Source organism: Triturus cristatus, chromosome 3_2 (genome assembly GCF_964204655.1).
Source record: "Triturus cristatus chromosome 3_2, aTriCri1.1, whole genome shotgun sequence".
NCBI lineage: Eukaryota > Metazoa > Chordata > Amphibia > Caudata > Salamandridae > Triturus > Triturus cristatus.
The window spans coordinates 205,133,303-205,157,823 of record NC_140584.1 but is presented as its reverse complement, the minus strand read 5'-3'; the positions used below and the strand labels follow the sequence as shown (position 1 = coordinate 205,157,823).

Here is a 24,521-nt window from a genome sequence, read left to right as displayed (position 1 = left end):
ATTTATCTGCTTTGTCGGCTTTCTTATGCCTGCCGGATCAGCCGTCCTTATTTAAATCACCTATTGTGCTTAGGTTTCTCAAGGGCCTTACGAATAAATTTCCTCCTACTCCCTTTATTGTACCTCAGTGGGACTTAAACCTTGTACTGACTTATCTTATGGGTTCTCCTTTCGAGCCCTTACATAAGTGTCCCTTGAGACTGTTGTCTTTTAAGACGGTTTTCCTCGTTGCAATCACCTCGGCAAGGAGAGTGAGTGAGCTTCAAGCTCTTAGTTCAAAACCCCCATTCTTGACTGTGCATGCTGAACGAATGGTTCTCCGGACCAGGGCTGCGTTTTTGCCTAAGGTGGTAACTCCCTTCCATCTGGGGCAGTCCATTACCCTTCCTACCTTTTATCCTCCCCCTCACCCTTCCAAGGAGGAGGAGAGACTTCACCGCTTGGACCCTAAGAGGGCGGTGAGCTTTTACCTGGACAGGACTAAGGACTACAGGATTGATGACCAGCTCTTTGTGGGCTTTGCTGGCTGCAGAAAGGGTCGTGCGGTGCACAAGCGCACCCTTTCAAGATGGATTGTGCTATGCATCAAGATCTGCTACTCCCTAGCTGGTAAGGAGCCTCCGGAGGGTTTAAGGGCTCATTCCACTAGAGCAAAGTCTTCTACCTCTGCTTTGTCTAGGGGTGTTCCTGTGGAGGACATTTGTAGGGCGGCAACTTGGGCCTCCCTTCACACCTTTGCAAAACATTATTGTTTAGACTCTGAGGTGAGGAGGGACGGACATTTTGCCCGTTCCGTCCTTCAGGATTTTCTGGTATAGGGGGATGGACACCCTCCTCCGGGAGTGGGGACTGCTGTGGAATCTATTCACAAGGTGAGGAATCCACTGGCAGATGTATCCATCAGAAGAACAAGTTACTTACCTTCGGTAACGCTTTTTCTGGTGGATACAGTATCTGCCTGTGGATTCCTCACTGACCCACCCGCCTCCCCGTTGTCCATCCTTCTATACCAGTGACTCTGACGGTAATTCTATTGATGATTTCAAATGTATTTATGACTGTCAGGGACATTGGGTTTTTTCTAGTGCTTTGATGTTTCTTCTCCGCACTGTGTGTGTTGATATGCATATTGTGTACTGTGTATGCTGTTTATGTACATATTGCTGTCAGTCCGTCCGTGTGCCTCGAAGGCACGGAAAAAAGGGGCGGAACTGACGTCATCACGCCGACGAGGTCTTCTTATGGAGCTGGTGACGTCCGTGGAGTCGCGAGCGGAGCCGTGCCTCTGTGACGTCATCTTCGACCCCATCGGCGTGGACTGCTACAAAAGTTTCCGAATGTTGCTGGCGCAGGGGATATTCACAAGGTGAGGAATCCACAGGCAGATACTGTATCCACCAGAAAAAGCGTTACCGAAGGTAAGTAACTTGTTCATTAAGCACGCACCAGAGGTCTTTAAAGACCCGGTAAGGGCCAGGGTCATTAACCCACGCATTGATAAAAAATATATGGCCGCCCCAACAGATCCACCCTACATTAAAGGCCCCGCACCACTAGACTCCCTGGTAGTCTCCAAAGTGAGAAAACGTGCCAATTCCCAGGCATCAGGTGAGGCTCCACCGCCAGATAAGGAGTCTAAACTCCTAGACGCCTCTGGCAAACGGACGGCGTCCCAAGCGGCCAACATCTGGCGTATCGCTAACACCTAAGCGCTCCTAGCCAGATATGACAGGGCACATTATGATGAGCTGGAGTCAATAATGCAACACCTCCATGACAAATATAAACATAGGGCCAAAAAATTGATTCAAGAGGGTAAAACCATCACAAACACTTCCATCCGTTGTGCCCTCAATGCAGCTGACACCGCGTCCAGGGCAATAAATACCAGCATCCTTCTGCGTAGGCATGCCTGGCTACGCATTTCAGGTTTCAAACCTGAGGTTCAAAGTTCCATCCTCAACCACCCCTTTGATGAGAAACATCTTTTTGGCCCTAATATCGATATAGCCCTCGAAAAAAGGACACAGACACGGCAAAATCTATGGGAGCTTTGCAGTCGCAAGCTCCCAGGCGCTCCTTTCGCCGTTCCTCCTTTAAAAGCAACACCAGAGGCTACTCCTCCGACAGCGCCTCCACTTCCTACAAAACCCCTACCCAATCCACCTTCACTAGGGGTTACCAAAGAGGCAGTTACAGAGGTAACAACAACAAAGGCAGAGGCAAAACTAACACCTCCCGCTCTGCCTCCACCCCCACCCAGTGACTTCCCTCCACTTCCCCCAGACTATTCCTCTCCAGTCGGGGGCAGACTCCACAATTTCCTTCCTGTCTGGACTACCATCACCTTTGACAGATGGGTGCAACAAATAATTCAATCAGGCTACTGTCTAGAGCTAACATCTACCCCCCCAACCATTCCACCCAAACAGTGCCCAATGTCACAGGAACATTTGTCACTTCTAAAGCAGGAGGTAATCTCCCGCCTACAAATAAAATGCAATAGAACCAGTTCCTACCCACCAACAAAACAAGGGAGTTTACTCCCTATATTTTCTCATACCAAAGAAGGATGGCTCTCTAAGGCCCATTCTGTACCTCAGACCCCTAAACCAATACATACACTCAGACCACTTTCACATGGTCACACTCCAGCAGGTGCTTCCTCTGCACTCCAGAAACGACTTCCTAACCACCATAGACCTCAAGGACGCCTATTTCCACATTCCCGTTCACACCGCTCACAGGAAGTTTCTCAGATTCGTAGTGGACGGCCACCACTACCAATTCAAAGTCACCACAGCGCCACGAGTGTTTATCAAGTGCCTAGCAGTAGTCGCAGCGCACCTGAGAAGACAACACATCCATGTCTTCCCATATCTAGACGACTGGCTCATAAAAGCCAGCTCATACAACCAGTGTGTACAACACACTCGCGCCACTATCCAACTACTTCACGACCTGGGCTTCACAGTAAACTATGCCAAGTCCCATCTGCATCCCTCCCACGTACAACAATACCTCGGTGCCACCATAGACACCTCAAGAGCGTTTGCCTACCCCAGCCCTCCCAGGATAGCAAGCATACAAGCTCTTCGCACCAAATTTCAACCACAACACTCTCTTCCATCCAGAGTGTTTATGCAACTTATAGGGATGATGGCATCTTGCATATTCATAGTGCCTCATGCAAGACTCCAGATGCGTCCTCTCCAAGAGTGCCTAGCACGCCAATGGAACCAGGCTCAAGGTCAATTAACAGATCTGGTGTTGGCAGACGGTCATGCCCATCGTTCTCTGCAGTGGTGGACCACCAAAAACCTTTCCAAAGGGCGACCGTTCCTAGAGCCGGTTCCTCAAATAGTTCTAACTGCGGACGCATCGCTCTCCGGCTGGGGAGCTCATCTACTACATCACACCATGCAGGGCAGGTGGACACCTCAACAAAAGTTACTCCACATCAACCATCTGGAGTTACTGGCCATATTTCTAGCCCTAAAAGCCTTTCAAACACACGTCTCAGGCAAGGCTGTCTTAGTCCGCACAGACAACATGACAGCAATGTAATACATCCAAAAACAGGGCGGCACACACTCTCTGCAGCTCTCAGCTAGCACAGACCATATGGAGGTGGGCTATACCTCAAAACATTTTTCTCCTAGCCCAACATGTCCCAGGAGTCCAAAAGCAAATCCACGGGTGGGAACTTCATCCACAAGTTCTTCAACCATTCTTTCAAACGTGGGAGCAACCACAGATGGACCTTTTCACCACCCACGAAAATGCCCAAGCTTCGCCGCCAGATAGCCACACCCATTGTTCAAAGGCAATGCGATATGGATGAAATGGTCAGGCAGATTTGCGTACGCTTTTCAGCCTCTCCCACTAATTCCATTAGTGGTGCGTAAACTACAGCAACGTTCCCTAACTCTCATCCTAGTTGCTCCGACTTGGGCCAGACAACCGTGGTACACCACATTGCTGGTACTCTCCATAGTTCCGCACCAAAAGTTACACCTCTCTCCACGCCTCTTAACCCAGAACCATGGAGAGATCAGACACCCGGACCCAGCTCAACTCAACCTTGCGATCTGGCTCCTGAAATCCTAGAATTTGGTTACCTTAATCTACCCCCTGACTGTATGAACGTCATTAAAGAAGCTAGACGACCTACCACTAGAGCTTGCTACTCAGCCAAGTGGAAACGTTTCGTGATTTATTGTCACAACAATAATGTCAATCCCTTAGATTTGTCTATCCAACACATCATAGGCTACTTACTACACCTACAAAGATGCAACCTAGCCTACACGTCTATTAGACTACACCTTGCTGCCATAGCAGCGTATCTACAAAATAGACAGCATCTATCACTCTTCAGAGTACCTGCCATAAAAGCCTTCATGGAAGGCCTTAAGAAAATAATTCCCCCCAGAGTGCCACCCTCACCGGTGTTGAACCTAAACATCGTTCTCACAAGACTAATGGGGCCTCCATTTGAACCTCTACATAAATGTGAGCTTCAATTTTTAACATGGAAAACGGCTTTCTTTGTAGCCATTACTTCCCTCAGAAGGGTCAGTGAGATACAAGCACTCACCATTCAAGAACCTTTTCTGCAAATGCATCATAATAAGGTTGTTCTCCGCACTAATCCAGATTTCCTTCCTAAAGTCATTTCTCCCTTTCACCTCAATCAATCTGTGGAACTGCCCGTATTCTTCTCGCAGCCACAAACCATTGCAGAAAGAGCTCTACACACACTAGACGTCAAAAGAGCTTTACTCTACTACATCGAGAGAACACAACCTTTTCGCAAGACCAAACAACTATTTGTGTCTTTCTCGCCACCACACAAAGGCTCCCTATCTCCAAATCTGGGATAGCTAGGTGGATTGTTAAATGCATACAGATTTGCTACCACAAAGCAAAACAAACGCTATCTGTTCCCCCTAAAGCCCTCTCTACACGTAAGATAGGGGCTTCCATGGCATTTTTAGGGAACATCGCCTTAGATGATATCTGCAAAGTGTGGGCCAGGCTGTCCTCAAAACACTGTTTCAAACAACTGCAACAGATACTGGTGGTCGCTGCTAGGAGGGGGTACTGCTACACAATCTATGCACAGTGTGTAATCTGCAGCTCATATGCCTCGAACGGAATATGCTACTTACCAGTATGCATCTGTTCTTGGCATGTAGAGCTGCAGATCTACACACGCCCACCCGCCTCCCCGGCTACCTTTATCTGTTCCAGTTTTATCTTATTTAGATACAGCACACATGGGCATCTTTCCCGTTTCTTGCAAAGCTCCATCATTTCCCCGCTGGCGAAAAACAATCTGAGGATGGAGCCGAAGCCCATGCGCAATATGATCCAAAGGAGGAGTCACATACTTCGTGACTTCCAAAGACTTTCCAAGAGAAAAACAACTGCAACATCCGGGCCTAACACCAGATGGCGATCGATGCACAGTGTGTAGATCTGCAGCTCTAAATGGCAAGAACAGATGCATACTGGTAAGTAGCATATTCCTTGTCTTTATTGCATAACACCTTTGCCGCCATATTTTGAAGCACCTGTAACTGGGTGAAAAGGTAGTCGGCCATCCCTATATATAGGGTGTTTCATAGTCCAATCTGCTAATTACAAGAGCTTGGACTATGGTTCTGCGCCAATTTACTGGGATCAAGTAGAAGAGTGTTAAGTAGTTTAAGCAGCACATAGGATTTGCTGCATGTGGCAGTAGCTTGCTCCTGCATGGTCAAGGACTCATCAATAAGAACACCCAGAGTTTTAGTGTCTTTTTTTGGCTTAGGTGCAAGTCCCAGAGACATCAGCCACCATCTGGAAGATTTTTTGTGAGCAGTATTCCTGCTCGCCTATAGGTGTCATCATTGTCGTCCGCAACAAAAGTGAAGTCTGCGGCACCTATATAGGTGCCACCCATGCAGGGTGATGTCAGTTCTTTTCTTTCCGCACCAGCCAGCGCTGATCTGGAGAAGAGCTGCCCCTCAGTCACTGTTTGACTGGAATTCTTCAACTTTTTTGTTGTCTCTTTTGAGGTTTTTTCCTCCTGGTGTGCCAGGGATGTCGTTCAGTAAAGCCGGCTTCAAGCCCTGTGGAGCCTGTCTCAGACTGATGTCGGTGACAGATCCGCATCATGTATGCCAGTGGTGTCTTGAGCGTGACCTGAAGTCATGCTCCAACTGCAGCACCATGAATCATTAGGCTTTGCAGGAGCAGTGCCTTAAAATCATGGCGCTCTGAGGACGATGCTGCAGCACTCGAGGTCTCGGTCGTGGAGTTCAAGGTCATCGCCCCACTCCAAATCCTCGGGACATTTGGGGTAAGTCTCGAACAAGAAGAGGAAGACCTCTAAGAGGTCTTATACTTATCCTTGTCTGTTGGCTGATGAGATGAGGGAGTGTTGTCATTCAAGACTTGGCTCCGCAGTAGAGCCTGCGCCGACTCCACACCTCTCCAAGAACTGGAGCGACCCCAGCCCAAGTAAAAGAGTTTTATGAGGAGATGCGCCTCATATTTGTTTGGTGCAACTCCACTGGTGCACTTGTGGGCCATGCAGGGTTGGAAGGTGCCCCATCTAGTTCCACGTCAGCACCTCTGACTCCAGTCGGGCCCAAGAGTACATTCGCGGATCTAGACCGGTGCCTGTCGTATCATCTCAGCCAGTCCTGATGCTGACGGTGACGCCATTACCATTCTGATCCCTGAATCTGATACGGAGCATAAAGGGCATCACCCGATGCCGTATCTGGCGCTGACAGGATCCTTGCCTCCTAGATCGGATCCTGAGCCTTATTCCTTTTGGTTAGGACTTGGCTAGGAATGGAAGGGGTTGTCGGACCCTGAAGAATACCAGCCATATGGGGGGGGGAAAAATAACATGAACTAGTGTGAAGAACTGGGTGAAGCCAGTGGACTAGGTACTTCTCTAGGTACTGCCATGCTTTCTCCCCTTACCATGGCTACGAAGGAGGGACCTTCTTATGCAATGGTGGTGCGGAGTATGGCTTAGGTCCTCGACCTTCTGTTGCCCTCAGTAGCAGTCAAGACTTACGGCTTGACACAGTTGCTGCAACCGGGAGTCCTCCCCTCAGAACTGCTACTCCCGTTCAATGACACGCTCTCTGATGTCCTATTGGGGACTTGGTCCAAACCCCAAACAGGGCTCCTGTGAATAGGATGACTGCCTGTCTCCACCGCTCCTCCCCATGGGGACACTAACTTCCTCACCCTATACCCTACCCGATAGAGCTTGTTGGTCCAAGCCTCGACATCCCAAAACACATTCCCTTCCGCTCTCCTGGATAGATTATCCGAGAGGCTGGACTTTTTGGGGAAGAAGATGTTTTCTTCTGCCAGCCTGGCATTGCGGTCCATGAGCACTGCAAGAGGCCAATTTTGGGCCATTGCTCCCACGCTCTGTGAGATCCAATTGTGCCGGTGCTGCCCACGGTCCTGTGAGAGACACCCGTCTTTTCTGGGACAAAGCAGGCTATCGCCAAGTCTTTGGGCCTTTCTGTGCCTCACATCACCCTCAATCCGCCTTTCAGTCCTTTTGTGGCTATGGAGGGGGCTTCCAGCCACGCAATCCCCGCCCACCCACTACACCGCACATGCCAATACCCTCTCAGCCACTACACCGCACATGCTTCCCAGCCTCTGTGTGGCTGTGGACACGGTACCCACCCACAGAACCCAAGATCCCATGGGTCTGGCAGCTAGCGGTCTGGTCAGTCCAGCCTCGGCCCCCCCGCCTCTCCACCACCACCAGCTGCAGCTTCCAATCCCTCCTAATCTTCCTTCTTGCCAACATGGGCACCCAATTGGTGGCAGGATTCACCATCACCTGCCCCACTGGCAGTCCATCAAAAATAGAAACAAGGAAACCCTATTGATCAGAAGGGACCAAGGGTAGGAAGTTATTTTTAAGAAACAAGGTCCCATTCAATTTAAAGATAGGTATAATCTCACAATTTTCCAATCAAAAATTGGATTATATGTTTTATTCAAAAAATGATTCAGATATAGTACAGTTGCTACGAACCAAAATACATGTGGTGAAATAAGTGAGCAGCCCGTGAGTTGTAAAAGGAAATCAGCCGATTTCCTAGCCGCAGGCAAGTGACTTAAAATGTGACTTTTTGTGTTTGTGAAAATAAAGGTTATTGAAAGTCACAATTGAACATCATCTCGTACTCAAATAAGATTTACAATGTATTATTAGGAGATTAGAGATGTGAGTCGACGACGTTTCGATCCCCAAAGTATGGTGGGATCTCTTCAGGACTAACCGATTGATGAAATGCCTGGGAAAGTATGCCTGGGTAGGTAGGGAAGGAAGGGGGGGGAAAAAGAAGGGGGTAGAAGAAAAAAGAGAGGAGGGAAAGGGTTATTAAAAATAGAAAGGAAAGGCTAATATCAAAATGAAGCATTCCAGGGTAAGGATGCACTGGAGAGGGAGAGCAATGTGCATGCTAGGGATATATACGCAGGAAGGGTGAGAAGGATTGGGGTGGAAGGAAAAAAATGTGAGGGAGCAGCAAGGGGAGGAATGATACCAGAATTGGGGTGTGAGTATAAGAGATAACGGAGGGAGGAAGTGAAGGTGGAGTGGGATAGTGCCTTGGGAAGGGTGGAGGGAAGGGGAAAAGGGAAAGGAACTTACTGTGCGATATACCGCTGGAGAGCGAGAGTTACAGCAGGTGAAAGAGCTAAAAGGTTCTCCTGTGCCACAAGGGAATATCTGTTGGCGAAACAATGGGGGGAGAATGAAGGGGATGAAGTGTCAAGGAGCCGCAAGGGGACCGGAGGAAGTGGAGGGTAATAATTACCTGGAATTAGCGGAATAGGACTATAGGAACCGTCAAGATTGAGGATGGTGGAGAGTTAAGTCTAAGTGCACTCATTCCGTGTGGCCGGACAGCGGAAATCCAGTCTTAGGTAGTTGAGCAGTGGAATTCCTGGAGGCAGGAGAAATTAATTAGGGGGGGTTTGGTGTGCCGGTGAGCGGCGTAATGAGTTGTAGCAGGCCAGCGCGGTAACCGTTAATGGGGTGGGAAAGTAATTACCTGGGAATTAAGCCAGGAACTGGATAGGTCCTGGTACGGGAAAAGCGGCAGAAGATTCGCCGCGATTAAGGAATCCTTCGTGCTGGAAATCGGAGAGCCAAGACTGTTCACGTCAATGGTGGGTAATCTGTGGGCGGGAAGGGGGGGTAAGTGCTGGTAGTGCGGAGAAGGCCGAGGGTTAGTGGGGGGCCGATGAACGTTAGAGGGGCGATCACAGTACCTGAATGGTCAGCTGGTTCTCCGTAGCGAGACTGGGCTCGAGTAGAAGTTCCCGGGTCTGCAGCGAGTGTCGGACCGGAAGGGGCAGGTCATATGCATTCTCCTACGTAGGAGAAGGTGTGTGACGAGGGGGGCGTGTCCCGAGTAGTGAGTGCGATTGGAAGGGAGAAGAGACACGGGACGGGGAGAGACGGACGGCGTTGTGAGGTTTAGAATGAAGAAGAAGAAGTAAATACATACGGATAGGAAGGCAAGGAGGGGAATACATGTGGAGAGAGGGAGAGGGGGCCCGGAGCAGGGAAGCGATGAAAAACAGAATTGAAGTAGATTCGGGAAAGAACAAGGTAGGGTAATAATAGGGAGGAGTACATTAAGAGTAAGAAAGGCAAAAGTTAGCCGATCGTGCTACAAGAAGTGAGGGGTGGAAGGAGGTACAGGGGGTCCCAGGCGGGGTTGGGGGGGGGGGGGGGGTTTGGGGGTGGGGGGGGCAATTGGAAATCAGGCACTGTAGGCGGGGGGAGGTGTAAGGTTGAAGAGTGAAGGTATAGAGAATTGGATATATTGAGAAAGGGTAAAAGGAATAAAAGAGATAAAAAGAGGGGGGGGGGGGGGCAAGACAGTCACAGTGTATGGACAACATATTCATACAAGGATAGCTTATTACAGAAGATTGGACCAGTCCTCCTGACGATTAAGCCCGGTGTGCAAACTGTCAGTACGAATTATCCATTTTAGTTCCTCTTTGTCCAAAAAAGCAGCAATGTTAGTGTTCCTTGGGGGTTGTTGGACCACGTTAATGACTTGCCATCTGATGTCGTCCTCAGTGTGGTTCAGGTTGGTGTAATGATCCACAAGAGGCGCATTAGGTGTTTTGCAGCGTATACGGCTTCTGTGTTGGCAAATCCGGATCCTGATCTTTTGTGTCGTTTGTCCAACATAAATCAAATCACAGGGGCAGGTAATAGCATATATCACATTGATAGTGTTACAATTTGAGAAATGTGAGAGAGTGACATCAATGTTACCATGCACAAATTTTTTCGTGTCTTTAGTGAAATTGCACACACTGCAATTTCCGCACTTGAAATGGCCTAGCAGTGGTGGTAAACCCCATGCGCCTCTAAGGGATTGGTCCTTTGTCTTGTTGGAAAGTGCTGCCCTTACAAGGTGGTCTTTTATGTTTTTGCTTTTTTTGAAAGCAAAAAGAGGGCGTTCAAAATTCAAAGTGCCGGCGTTAATTGTTGGCCAGTGTTTTAGAATGCATTTCCTAACTGTGTTTGAGATGGGTGAAAAGGTGGTCACGCAAACTATCTTGTCGTCCCTTCTTTTCTCTTTGGGGCTAAGTAGAGTCTCCCTTGGGCAATACCATGCTCTTTTAAGGGCTTTTTTCACTAGTTTGCGTGGGTAGCCTCTATTGGTCAATTTTTTGGAAAGGATGGAGGCCTCCGCAAAATAATCTTTTTTAAGATAACAATTGCGGCGTATCCTAAGAAATTGTGAGTAGGGAAGGGAGTCTCGCAAGGCTCTGGGGTGATGGCTGTTGTAAGATAGTAGAGTGTTCTTTTCTGTGGGTTTGCGGTAAAGCGTAGTATAAAGACCGCCATTGTGAGCTTTGATAGTTAGGTCAAGAAAGGCAATTTCGTCTCTACTATTGTTAACAGTGAATTTGAGGCCATTGCAGTGTGAGTTGAGCCAGTCTTTGAATTCAGTGAGGTTCTCCTCACTGTTGTTCCAAATCAGGAAAATGTCGTCAATGTACCGCTTCCATTCCAGAATAGAGTTTCTGAAAGGGTTCATGGGAGATAGTATGCGGTATGTCTCCAGCCAATCCATATAAAGTATGGCAAAATTTGGAGCAAAAACGGCACCCATACTGGTACCCTTCACTTGTTGATAGTAGTTGCCATCAAATAGAAAGAAATTCTTAGTCAGACAAATTTTGAGGAGCTTTATGATGAAAGAAGTAGGGACAGTGTGGGGTTGAGGTCTAGAGTTAAGGGTAATACCAATTATGTGAATGCCATCCTCTTGAGGGATATTCGTGTATAGAGATTCCACATCAAGGGTACAAAGTAGATTGTTAAGAGGGTCAAAGGGGAGTTCTTCTACAAGATTGACCATGGCCATGGTGTCCTTAATGTAACATTGGGTTTCGGGTACAAATTCCCTGATAAAAAAGTCAATGTAATTCCCTAGGGGTTCAAGTATAGAGCCGCAACCGGAGACGATAGGTCTTCCAGGTGGGGTAGTAACATTTTTGTGAATCTTCGGTAGGGTGTAAATAACCGGTGTGCGTGGAGACTTTGTGTTAAGGTACAAAAATTCTTTTTTACTCAGGAAGCCTGGCAGTCCATAACATTGGACAGGTAGGTTTTGCAAATTGTCCGAACGGGCTACTCCCTCCCCTTGGTAACAACCTTTTCCTCCATGCCACCATCTCAAGATCAAATGACGGCAGATTATCTGTGCCTTCTCGGCCACGAAGTTCTTTTTTTTTGTAAACTAATTTTTATTCGCATTTTTAATAAGACATGAATAACAGTAAACAACTTACCCCCACTTCAAGCACCCTCCGAAAAAGCCCAGTCCTCATTACAGTATGTATACAATGCATATTAATTTAGCAAATTACATTTTTACAAATTTTACCTGCAGCTCTGCAGGTGCCATAGAAAGAGTGCAGGTGCCAGCAGTGGGTTGTGGTTGTTATTCCCTCTACTTTCTGATGCCCAAAAAGGATGGAGGCCTTTGTTCTATCCTAGACCTATGACTCCTCAATTACTTTCTCAAGAAGGAGAAGTTCAAAATGCTCATATTGGCTCAAGTACTGTCTGCTCTGGACCCATGAAACTGGATGGTAACGTTGCACTTGCAGGACGCATATTCCCACATTCCCTTCCTGCCTGTCCACCGGCGTTACCTGCAGTTCACGGTAGGCCATGAGCATTTTCAGTTCATCATGCTCCCTTTTGGCCTTACCAGTGGCCCTTGGGTGTTACCCAAGGTGATGGCATTGGTCACAGCTCATCTGCGGTGATCAAGGGTGCCAATCTTCCCCCTACCACATTGACTGGCTATTGAAGGCAGGCTAACCCCAGCCCATCGTCTCCCACCTCCAGACTACGGTGACCTTCTGCACTCGCTGGGGTTCACTATCAACATGCCATAGTCACACCTGACTCCCGCTCAGATGCTACCTTTCATCAAAGCTGTTCTGGACACCGTGCAGTTTCGGGCTTATCCTCCCAGGATATACAGGCTACGATACTGATGTTTCAGCCTCGATCCTGGATTTTCTGTTAGACAGACCTTGAGGCTGTTTAGACTCATAGCCTCTGCATGCTAATGGTAACTTACGCCAGATGGCAGATGCGGGTTCTGCAGTGGGACTTAAGTTTCAGTGGGCGCAGCATCGGGGTAATCTCTCCAACATGGTCCAGATCTTGGAGAAAACTGCACAGGACCTGCAGTGGTCGCTAGCAGACTGCAGTTGGGTCAGAGGCAGACCCCTCTTCCTTCTCCAACCAGATAACACAGTGGTGACAGATGCTTCAACCTTGGAAAGGGGCGGCCATTTGGTGGAAGGGGCGATCATAGGGCTCTGGTCTCTGGTGGAATCCGGACTCCACATCAACTTGCTGAAGCTCTGAGCAATTTAATTGGTGTTGAGAGCCTTTTTTCCTTCTGTCAAGAGGAAAGATGGTTCAAGTGTTCACGGACAACACCACCGCCATGTGGCATTGCAACAAACAGGTGGGGTACTGAGCCCTTTGTCAAGAGGTCCTGCATCTCTGGACATGGCGGTAGCAGCAGGGCATTTCCCTGGTGGTTCAACACCTTGCAAGTTCTCTGAACGCCCTGGTAGACGAACTCGGCTTTCGATGCATAGCGGATAACGAATGGCGTCTCCATCCGTAGCAGGCACATGTTCTCTTTCAGCAGTGGGGAGAGCTTTGGTTAGATCTGTTTTCCTCTGCCGAGAACACACAATGTCATCAGTTTTGCACGCTGGAGTTTCCAAGGCAGCACTAGCTCAGCTACGCTTTTCATCTCGAGTGGAGCTCAGGCCTCCTGTGCGCCTTTCCACCGATACCACTCTTGTCCAGAGTGCTTAAGAACATCTGGAGCAACCGGGCCCAAGTCGTTTTTGTGGCTCCGAACTGGGCACAGAGAATTTGGTATCCCGAGCTTCTCCAACTGAGCATCGATCCTCTGATCAGGCTGCCCCTTCGGGAGGATCTTCTGTCACAGCAGCAGGGGAGGGTCTTCCACCCGAACCTGTCAACTCTACGCCTTCTTGCATCGAGATTGAGCAGCGGTAGTTAACAGCATTCAACCTTCCTCCTGATGTCTGTAATATTATTTTGGCAGCCAGGCATCCCTCTGCCAAGACTGTGTATGCCTGCTGGTGGCAGAAATGTTTCAAATATTGTACAGAAAGATCTATTGATCCTCTATCTGCTTCCCTCTCTCAAGTCCTTCTCTTTATTTTGATCTTTGCCCAGCAGAGCTCTGCTCTGGGCACTCTCAAAGGGTACCTTTCGGCCCTGTCTGCCTTCTTGATGCTGCAGAACCAACCCTCTTTATTTAAATCCCCAATTGTAAATAGATTTCTTTAAGAGGCTTGTACGAATGTTTCCACCTGCCCTTTTAATCATGCCTCAGTGGGACCTTAATTTGGTTCTCATCTTCCTGATGTGTGCTCCGTTCGAACTCCTCACAACTGCTCCCTTCGGCTGCTTACCATCAAAACAGCCTGTCTAGTGGCAATAACTTCTGCCACGAGTGTGAGCGAATTGCATGCTCTGTCTTTCAAGCCTCCTTACCTGGCCATCTTATCTGATACTTGGTGCTTTGGACTAGCTGCTCTTTCTTACCGAAAGTGGTTACACCATTTCATGTGGGGCAGTCTGTCACCTTGCCCACTTTCTACGCTCCTCCACATCCTCTAAATAAGAGGAGCAACTCCACCATCTAGACCTAAAAAAGAGAGTTGTTCTATCTTGACTGCACTAAATAGTTCTGGGTGGACGACCAACTCTTTGTGAAGTACGTTGGATCAAAGAAAAGGTGTGCGGTGCACAAGGAGACTATCTCACGAGGGGTTGTCTTCTGCATCAAACTTTTGCTATCCTCCTGAAGGTTTATGGGCTCATTCCACCAGAGCTAAGGCTGCTACCACAGCATTGCAGCGTGGTGTTCAAGTCCTTGATATTTGTCAGGCTGCAACGTGGACATCCCTGCACACGTTTAACAAACACTACTGCCTGGACAGTCAAGTCTGAAGGGACTCCCTTTTTGGCAGCACTGTCCTGAAGGACTTCCTGGTCTACACTTATCCTCAGTCCCTCCTCTGGGGATGGTATTGCTTGGTTATCTATTCAAAGGTAAGGAATCTGCAGCTAGATGTCACTATCAGATGGACAAGTTATTTACCTTCGGTAACGCCTTATCTAGTAGAGACGTGATCTAGCCGCAGATTTCTTATTGGCCCACCCATCCTCCCCGCACTGCGGACAGGTTTTTAGGGTCAGGGCCCTAGTTGTTTAGAAACACACCAATGTCGGTGCACTTAATGACTCCAAGCTACTGGCATAGAAAGTTGTGAAAAGTAACTGACATCAGCGCGCCAAGGTGGTGCCTTTATAGGTGACGCTTACATCACAACGGCAGAGACAATGCCGACAACTTCAGTTGGAGTCGACTGACACCACCTACCGGTGCGCAAGGGTATTGCTTGAATTAAAATGTTCCGGCTCCAGTTTCGGAAATTCAGAGGTAAGGAATCTGCAGTTAGATCATGTCTCTACTGGATAAGGCATCAGCGAAGGTAAGTAACTTGTCCTTTATTTATTTACGGGTACTGATTGATTCTCTTGCGCTATTTTTAGCCTCCTTAAAGTGATTTGAAGGAAAGACTTAGCCTGAGTCATGAGAGAGTAGTTAAATGGTCATGGGTCCAGTCAAGATATTATGTTATATTGGTCAAAGGGTAGGACTGAACAAACATTGTACAATTCTATGCTAGAGTTTGAACACATTTCATATGCCTTACCTGGGCCTAACATACTCAGTATGAGGTAGTTGGGGAGTCCATGGCTCTGGACTACCCACTGCCTCAGTGTCTGCTGCTGGTTGATGAGTCCTTCTTACACAAAGAGAAAGAGTTCCTACACCACCTCATTAAGTAAAACACAGCACACTGAAGACTTCAATCAGCACAGGTAAAACAAAGGTCTGCCATCCTGAGTGAGCAATAGCCAAGAACTTCCTCCACCAAACAAAATTGTCATTAATACAGACAGTATGGGGTGTGGCCAGGGCGAGCGATATGGCAGCTCGCTGTTCCTTAAGCTCCTTCGTCACTCCAATGCCAAGTCCCCACTAACATGTTTTATTGTCGCCATGGGACTGGTGGCCGTGTGGCAGCCCTGCACCCAGGGAAATGGAGTTACACCTTTTACTCCGAGGCCACAAGGTCTTCTCTTGAGTTGACTGTTTCCTCCTACTCGCCTTGGAGTCCCACAAGGTGTGGGAGGACTACATGCATGATAAAGGTCTTTTACACCACTCCCCTTTGGAAACCTGCAAGAAACTGGCTCTATATATACTACACCAAAATGAGGTATAGTGTGTATAGAGTCCAAGTGGCCCCAGAGGTAGGCAGAGGTTAAAGTTAGATAGAACCTTACTCTCTAATAGTGGTAGCTTGATCGAGCAGTAAGGCAGTATCAGAGGACAGTGTTAAGCATTTGATGTGCACACTCAGTGAGCAAATTAATTCACACACTCAAGAACTGAACTCTAGGCCAATTGTTTTTGTATAAAAATATACTGTTTATTTTTAGAACCAAGCAAGGTTCGGCGGTTGCAGAGTGGGCTGGATTTGTGGTCTCTCGCTGGCACCAGAAGCTGCAGTTTAAACACGTCCAGTTTTCAAGGGAGAAGTGAAGGCAGGCTCACACGGGGTTTGTGAGGTTGCTAGCTGCTGGACACGCCAGGATTTCGCAGGAGCAGGTTCGAGGGGAGACAGGGCTGTACGGCTGGGGCCAAGTCAGTGGGCGTCGTCCTCTTGTTAGCTCTGCACGGCTCGTCGTCCTTCTTCTTTTCTTCTTGTAGGTAGGCTGGATCTGAGGAAGGATGGTTCAGGGTGCCTCCTAAATACTAAATTTAGGGGTGTTACAGGTAGGTAAAGGGCAGGGACCAATGGTTCCCATCACAGGGGTGGGTACACCCCCTATTCCGCCACTCTCCAGTGGGAGGGGGGCAGGAGCCTGTCTCTGGTTGGCTGGGTCCCCCCATCCTCAAGATGGCGGGGACTCGAGGTTGTGCTTCACCTCACCTCCCCCACCTGAGGGATGGAGTTGGCAGAGGTGGGCACACCTCTCTTCCTCACTTGTTTTTTCCGCTGGTTCTCCCGCCCAAAGTGGGGGGTAGAACCTGTGGGGATCAGTTGCTGAAAGCAGCCAATGGTCTGGAGATGCACACAAAGGCGGCATGCCTTTGAAGCTTCTCTTTCGTGAACCCTGCCCATCCTGGGGGAGGAGGCTTGGCACTTCGTCCCAGGATGTGCATTGTTTCAGGCCCCCAAGAGCAGCAGCTCTCGACCCAGGGGTCCAGAAACATGCCTGGTGGTCAGGCCTCTAGAAGTTGGTCCAGTTTCAGGGGCATCTCTAAGATGCCCTCTGTTGTGCAAGTTACAATAAATCCCACACTGGCATCAGTGTGGGTTTAATGTCCTGAGAAGTTTGATACCAAACTTCCCAGTCTTCAGTGTAGCCATTATAGTGTTGTGGAGTTCGTAATGACAAACTCTCAGCACCATATACTCTTAATGGCAGTACTGCACTTACTGTGCCCAGGAATTGACTTGGGCACTGTAGGGGTACAGGGCTCATGCTCCTGTACCCTCACCACTGGCATAGGGCACCCAGCTAGAGGGGTGACTGATGTATGCCAAGGCAGTGGTTTGTGGGCTTGGCACCCACGGATGGGTGCCATGTCGACTCTTCACTTTGTTCTGCACCAAGGCACTCAGTCTGCAAAGGCAGTGTGTGAGTGTCAGGGTACAGGGCCTCTGAGGATGGCGCAATAAGTGCTGCAGCCTTCTCTGGTCACAGTGCCCTGAGTACCATTTACCAGGGGCTGACATGTGGCCAGAGATGCCAATTGGGTTTAATCTTTAATGCAGTTTTAGGGAAGTAACATAGGCCCTGGGTACCTGATTAGCAGACGCCTAGGGCACACTCAGTCAAAAAACATCATCAATTCAGCAAAAAGTGGGGGCATACCATGCAAGAAAGAGGGCACTTCCTCACAAAACCTGATTGCAGTTTGGCCCTCAGCATTCACGGTTGGGTTTGTGCTTGAACACGTGGTGGCTTCAGGATGCAGAGACCAAGACACATGTTCATACAGCCATTTCACGCTACATGGACACAAATAACAGCATGGTCAAGTCCCCGTTGACCCTCAGAAGGCCTTCAAGGTCCCCGTTATAAGTGACATTATCAGTCATATCTCGGGAAGGCGCAGTAAGCGCTGCAAGGAGGTGACTGACCCGGAAACTTGCATCCTTAGACTGGAGGCGGCTTACGCTGCATCCGGCTTCCATTGTAGTCTACTAATGAACTCTCTATACCAACAAGAGGCACTCCCTCAATTTCTTGTGGACGAGGCCCTAACGGCCTGGCTTGCTGCATTGAGTCGCGTCTACCAATGGAGTGACAAAGCCAGTAAAACTCTGCACTGGCTATGTATTAATATGTATCACCACACACCTATCTCTTACATAACAAATGGGAAGATAGTTAGACATACTGTCGGACACAGCCATTGCTCAATGCTTCGCCACACCTCCCTATATGCAGGACTGCTGGTGGAGGATCCAGAAGCCCTCCAAAATGTTGTAAGGGACTTGCCTACACACCCCTTGACTGATTTGGAATGAGCCACCCTAGACAAAGATATTAAATGCAAAGAGCTGGATGAGGCCCTGTCTCAACTCTGCTTGGGCAAGACCTCTGGTCCTAATGGCCTACTGTTGGATTTCTTTAAGTCATACAAAGGGCAACTCATGGACCCTATTTGGAACATGTTCAGGTGGCAGTGTTTAATTTGAAGTGTCAGGGCCCTGGTCAGGAGACAACTGCAGCTTGCAACACCTATTGCCCCTGCCAGCGCTGCAATGACAGTACCAACATAACTACTAACCTGCACAATCCTACAAGTGTGACAATTTAGACTATTCCATGCCCCCAATGCTAAAAGAATGGCTTGGGCTGCAGTCATTGGTCACTTTTACTGTATATTGAAGGAATAAACAATTGTTGTTGCTCTCTTCTCTAAACAGATATACAGCGCCACCATGTAGCAGACTGTCATAAGTCCCAGTGTTGACAATTCAGCGCTAGTGCTGAGCACCGGAAACGTCAGGCTCAAATTAAACACTGTCAGGTAGGCTCAGAAGGCGGGTGCGCTCTCCCCTGACCTCCATTTTTCTGAAATTGTACTTATGCACAAACAGGGACTACGTCTGACGATGACTTTTTACCATCACATCTCCCTCCTTATCATGGAGATTAAGATATGGGCCAAGGCCTTGGCTAATAGGCTGCCCTCTGTTACTGCTACCTTGGCTTGGGCTGGCTCATCGGATTTTACACCTAAGAGGGCGTGCAGCACAATATCAGCCACATGCACAAAGCATTGGCACTGGCACATGGGTTGCCGGGTGCCCACGCATTTCTCCTAGTGGACTTCCAGAAGGCATTTGACTCCATCCGATGGTCCTACCTATTCTGTCTGCTACAGAAACTCTACTTTGGGCCCAAATTCATCTCTTGGATCCACCTTTTATATACTGACCTCCAGGCGAGAGTGAAGGTGGGGGGTGCACTGCTCTCCCCATTTCCGCTGTATAGCGGAGCAAGGCAGAGATGTCCCTTGTCCTCATTACTGTTTGCATCTAACACTTTGCGGCATGGTTAAGGGTTGACACATATTTGAGGGGCCTCAGTGGACGCCGGAGAACTTGGACAGGGTTGTGCTGTATGCCGAAGACATGCTCATTTTCATGGACAACTCCTGGCTCCGGACCCTGGGTCTTTCAGATCCTAGGGATTTTCAAGACATTTTCTGGAATACACATTAATAAAACTGGTATACCTCCTAGCGTGCCACACGCCCCTCACCCCCCAAAGCAGCGCTTCGGGGGGCTGCTGGAATTTGAATTCACCCAGAGGGTTTTCATTACTTGGGAGTGTATGTGACAATCTCAAGCCTCATTTAGACTGGGTGACTTGTGACTTTAGTTCTTAGCTTACACTGCCTCTGTCCATTTTGGAGCAATCTTCCATATATGAAATGGCTGTTTTACCCCGTTTTTTATATCAGCTACCGAATTACCCCTTTCTGCTCTTGACCTTAGTCTTCAACAGACTGCATTTTATGCTAGAGAACTTTCTGTGACGCACAATGGAGGCCTTGCATCTCTCCTATATCCGGCATCTCGTCTCCGTATCATAAATGAATGGTGGTTTAACTCTACAGCAGACCCCTGCTTTGCCACCGAGCAGTAATAGCGCATGAAGGGACCCCCCCTCCGGCATCTGCTGTATGATGGGGTTCCTCCAGAGCACCTGCCCACAGCTACGAAAGTAATACTATAGCTTTGGAAGGAGACCCAATGGGCCCTCGGGTGGGCAGGATGCTTGACAAAGATAACCTTGATGTGGCATGGGACCCAGTTTCGATAGATTACCACCGTAGAGGGCTTCAAGCCGTGAAACATTATTGGCATCTCCAAGTTGGAGATGTGATGTCCGGTTCCTCAATGAAATTGTTTTTTGGAGCTGCAGGAAGAATTTGACCTACACCGTTCGCAATTCTTCCGCTATTCGCAATTAGGACACGCCCTCAGCCCCTACATTAAGGGGCTCTCAGACATCCCGAATTATAGCCCGTTTCAGGTGAAGATCGTCCAGGATGAACTACCTGATCACAAAATCTCTCAGGTGTATAGGCCCTTAGTGAATAACAAACCAGACTCCTTTGACAGCTGAAAGACACCTGGGAGGGTGACTTGGGGCAACTGACTGATGATGATTGGAGGAAGGCATGCACCGCCCCTCATGAGGCGGCGATCGCCTCGCAGTTCCGCCTAATAAAGTGGGGATACTTGCATCGAGTCGGCTATACCCGAGAGTGTCTATTCAAAATGGGAGCGGTGGTCTCACCAACATGCTTGTGCTGTCAATTGGACCGGGGTAATTTTCCCCACACAGTTTGGTTGTGTGAGGGGCTGATGCCTTTTTGGCGGGGTATTGTCCTGCCTAGAACATGTGCTGGGTTGGGTATTGCCCCTGCATCTCAAGTTGGTTCTCCTTCATACTACAGAGAGGTTAGACAGATACTGCAGGGCCCTGTTGTGGCTGGGTCTGGTGGTAGCGAAATGGGATATCATCAGGGCCTGGAGAGGAAAAGACCCTCTGTCCTTCGAACAGTGGAAACTGGGGTTGGATTGATATATGAGCACAGAGCTTCCTGTCAATAAAGCCAGAGGTTGTCCACTCAACCATTTAAAAATATGGGCTGGATGGAGTCCACACCGGGGCGTTCTACTCCAGAAAGTTGACAATTCATGTTGTTTCCTAGACAAGGTCTGGACCAGGGGCCTCCAACTTTTTCTGTACTGAGAGCTACTTATGTTCAATAAAACGCATTGAGAGCTACTAATATTATTTGTATTGTATAATCTAAAACTTTTTATATGTATAATATTTCAACCAAGTAAAAGCTTTCTAATTTAATAAGCTGAGCTTCACACAGGCGATCTACTCAGAGGTAGCTTGAGAGCTACAGTAGCTCACAAACTACTGGCTGGAGACCCGTGGTCTGGAAGATGGAGCGCTGGCTGCACTTGGGGAGGGGTGGTCTTTGTGCTTCTTGCAGGTGATGTAACTTGTACAATTTATGGTCTCAAGTGGTGGCTTTTTTGTTGTGATATCTGTGCCTTCTAACTTGTGTCTGGTGTGTCTATCTTGTATAAAATCAATAAAATATTGTCATAAAAAATATAGACAGTATGATGTGACATAAGATATGTGACATACACAGTTGTTAACTAAATTTATTTTTAAGTGGATCTCTGCAAATGCTGTACTGAGCCTGTGTGCTAGCTACCCACTGGATGTTGAGTCTCTTGCTCCAACGTACTTATATACTTTTTAAATGATAAAGTTGTTAGTCCTTGCCTTCATAAATTTCATAATTTGCAATTACTGGTAAATAAACTAGGATTCTCTTAATGCTGTTTGCAACATCTAGCTATTTGCTGACAACCTGGAACACCTGTGGCAATCCAATCAGAGGCCTGGTGCATTAGCAACTAGCAGTCTCTCTTAAAAGGGGGTGTTGCTAGGAAGCCTCCCTCTTTATCTCCTAATTCCGTTGGATATAGTGCTAACTTTAGCCACCTCAAATGTAATTTTTCTAACTTTCAACGTGACATATCCATTTTATAATATTGACTGATGATTAGTCTTTTATTAAATTGTTACATTTAATGTTTATTGTATGTGAATTTTGTGGGTTTTTAAGCAGAAATGCAGTTTTTGATTAACTCTTATTTGCAAACATTTTTCATGACCTAAACACTAGATAGTGGAATAGTACACAACATTTGAATCATTAATAGTTTACACCACAGGTCCACCCCTCACCCTACAATCAACCACAAGGCAGTGCTTAGGAAGAACGAATCGGCACCCCTTTGCCAACAAAAATCTTCATGGAATTTCTATAGGTAGCCTTGTCTCCATACTCCTCAATTGAGTGTCTGGATTTTCACCCTCCAGGCACAGAAATGCAGCCAGCACACTCCCACTGCCTGGTGTACCTTCATCTTGTGCCATGCCTAATCAGGGGCTTCTAAAATGGATCCTACTGGCTCCAGTACTTCAGATCAACTCACACACATAGTCATACTACTGCTCATGCCTCACACTCACTCTACACGTGCTCTCAACATATACACAGAATGTTAGCACAAGGTTCTGGGCATCCACATAACAGCAGAACCTTACACAAGAGGGATCTGTGGGCCACACTCTTAGTGACACAGATCAAAAGGTCTGTTCACATCTCAAAACTTGGTATTCTGCCTCCACCGCTTTATGTGTTATACCCAGGACAAGAGAACTAGTCACTTGTCCCTTATGAGAGCATGCTGTGTGCAATTCTGCAGGTCACATGACGGGTCCAGTACCCTCCATAGTCGGGGACTGACCTAGGTCTCCATGGTCACGATTACATTTGTGTGACTCTCGGACCAAAATAAAAGTCAAGATATGAGATATACACACAGCCGGGCACGTAGGCAAGGAGAACACACCCACATACAATGCAAGGGGCATTCCCATCCTCACACCCTCCATTCCTCTCTTGCAGTCGACATGTTGTACAGGTCCATGGGCCGAAAGTTCTAATTCGCCAAGAAGGAATGTGTATGAACTTACAGCCTTTCGCTGTGGACTGAGCTCTTCTGAACAACATTTATTGTTTTACTTTCCATCGGCAAAGAGTTTAGAAGAAGGATATGAGAAAAGCTGTTTGAAAAAGGCATTTTAAGGTTCTCCACACAAGTGTAAGATTGTCCAGTCTGTTTTTGAAACATGGACATTTTTTTGAAATAATTGCTCAGAAGCAGTCTGTGACTTGCACTTAGTATCCTAGAAAGTGGCTATAAACGAAATTGTCATTTTGCCACAAGGACTAATGCCCAGTGTCTAGAGTTAGCTTCCCAGCTGAGAATGGACAAAAGACAGTTTGGAAATGCCCTCCTGGTGTATAGTGGTTCACAGGTTTCGGCAAGTCTTACAAATCCCTTGATTTGAGAAAGTCCTGGCATTGATATAGCTTTGGATAGACGTACTGAAGTAAATTGCCTGTGATTGGTACAGGAATAGCACCTCACAAAGAGACTCCACCTCTCACACACATTCCTAGTTACATCACACACTCCAGATAACCATGACAACAGGTCTGTTGGACAGGCACAGGCGAGTACAGGGCCACAGAATACAGGAAATAACAATTAGACACTCACAATCATATGTAAAAATCTATTTGACAGGAAATCTAGGGAGCCATAGTTATAAGATGTGGTTTGCCTTCACTGTCCTCTCCGGTAGAATTGCAAGAAAATGCTTTGCGTTTACCATGCCCGACGGATATTACAGTTACATGATGCGTGTTTTTTCCTCTTCACTTCACCTATATGCAATTGTAGCACCACTTCTAATGTTTTATTTTACTTATTTATTTTATAGATGCCCCAGGCCTCAAGGAGTCCACAGAAAAGGATGTTGAAATGTATACAAGCAGGTCAATACCTGTGGCAACTAAAGCCAAACAGTGCCATAACCTGATGCTAAAATATACTCGCTGGCCATGGTGGAAGAAGCTAGGAGATGAATTCATGGACGACGAAGATGTTCTCGTAGATGATGTCCGCTTAGAAAATAACAGTTTATATATAGCTGGATTTAAACCATCTCATTCCACCAACTTATCTGTTTCAAACGCAGAAACAGGAGATTTAACCCAGGATGCACCAGTGCCTTGACTTTTCCAAGATCGTTTATTTGCATACTGAACAGGAACTTTTTATGGACACTTCCACTTACAAAGATGGCCGCTGCGCAAAGAAAACTTTACTCGGAATGGTACTCAGATCACCCTGTAGCATTTTCAATTTCTCAAATATTCCTAGAATTGTCTCAAATGGGTGGTTATACTGTTTGTATTTATTTTATAGGCATTTTACTCAAAAAATAAAAATATATTTTATATTCGATCTTTGGTACATTTATTTGGAAGGTAACATTTGCATAGCTATACACCAGTTTGTATTTGCAACCGTGCATCTTTTTTTAGCAAAGATATATTTTTTCAAAAAATGAAAAGGCATATTTCTGTTTAGCAAGCCGTGTGGTGATATTAATATAAATAATACTAATAATACCTTGTATTTAGGTCTGTCATTTGAAGTTTGGTCAGGATGTAGTTGTTTTTAAAATAATATATAATATACAAACCAAGCGGGGCTTTGGTGAGGGGTCTTCAGTCACTGGTCAGTTAAATTGTCATTCATATATTGCTTATGCTAGTGGCAGCATATAGAATGGGGCAGTGAGTCAGTCCACT

The 24,521-nt window shown here is 47.4% G+C and overlaps 1 protein-coding gene across 7 annotated transcripts in view; it reads left to right on the top strand.

Moving 5' to 3' along the window:
- Positions 1 to 24,171, top strand: part of IQCB1 (IQ motif containing B1) — a 242,569-nt gene extending 218,398 nt beyond the window's left edge. For all 7 annotated transcript variants that reach the window (XM_085647522.1, XM_085647521.1, XM_085647524.1 and 4 more), the window contains one exon: positions 23,645 to 24,171. In XM_085647522.1, coding sequence (XP_085503648.1) covers positions 23,645 to 23,940 — 296 coding nt within the window. In that variant the 3' untranslated portion in view covers positions 23,941 to 24,171. The remainder of the gene's footprint in view (positions 1 to 23,644) is intronic.
- The last annotated feature ends 350 nt before the right edge of the window (positions 24,172 to 24,521 follow it).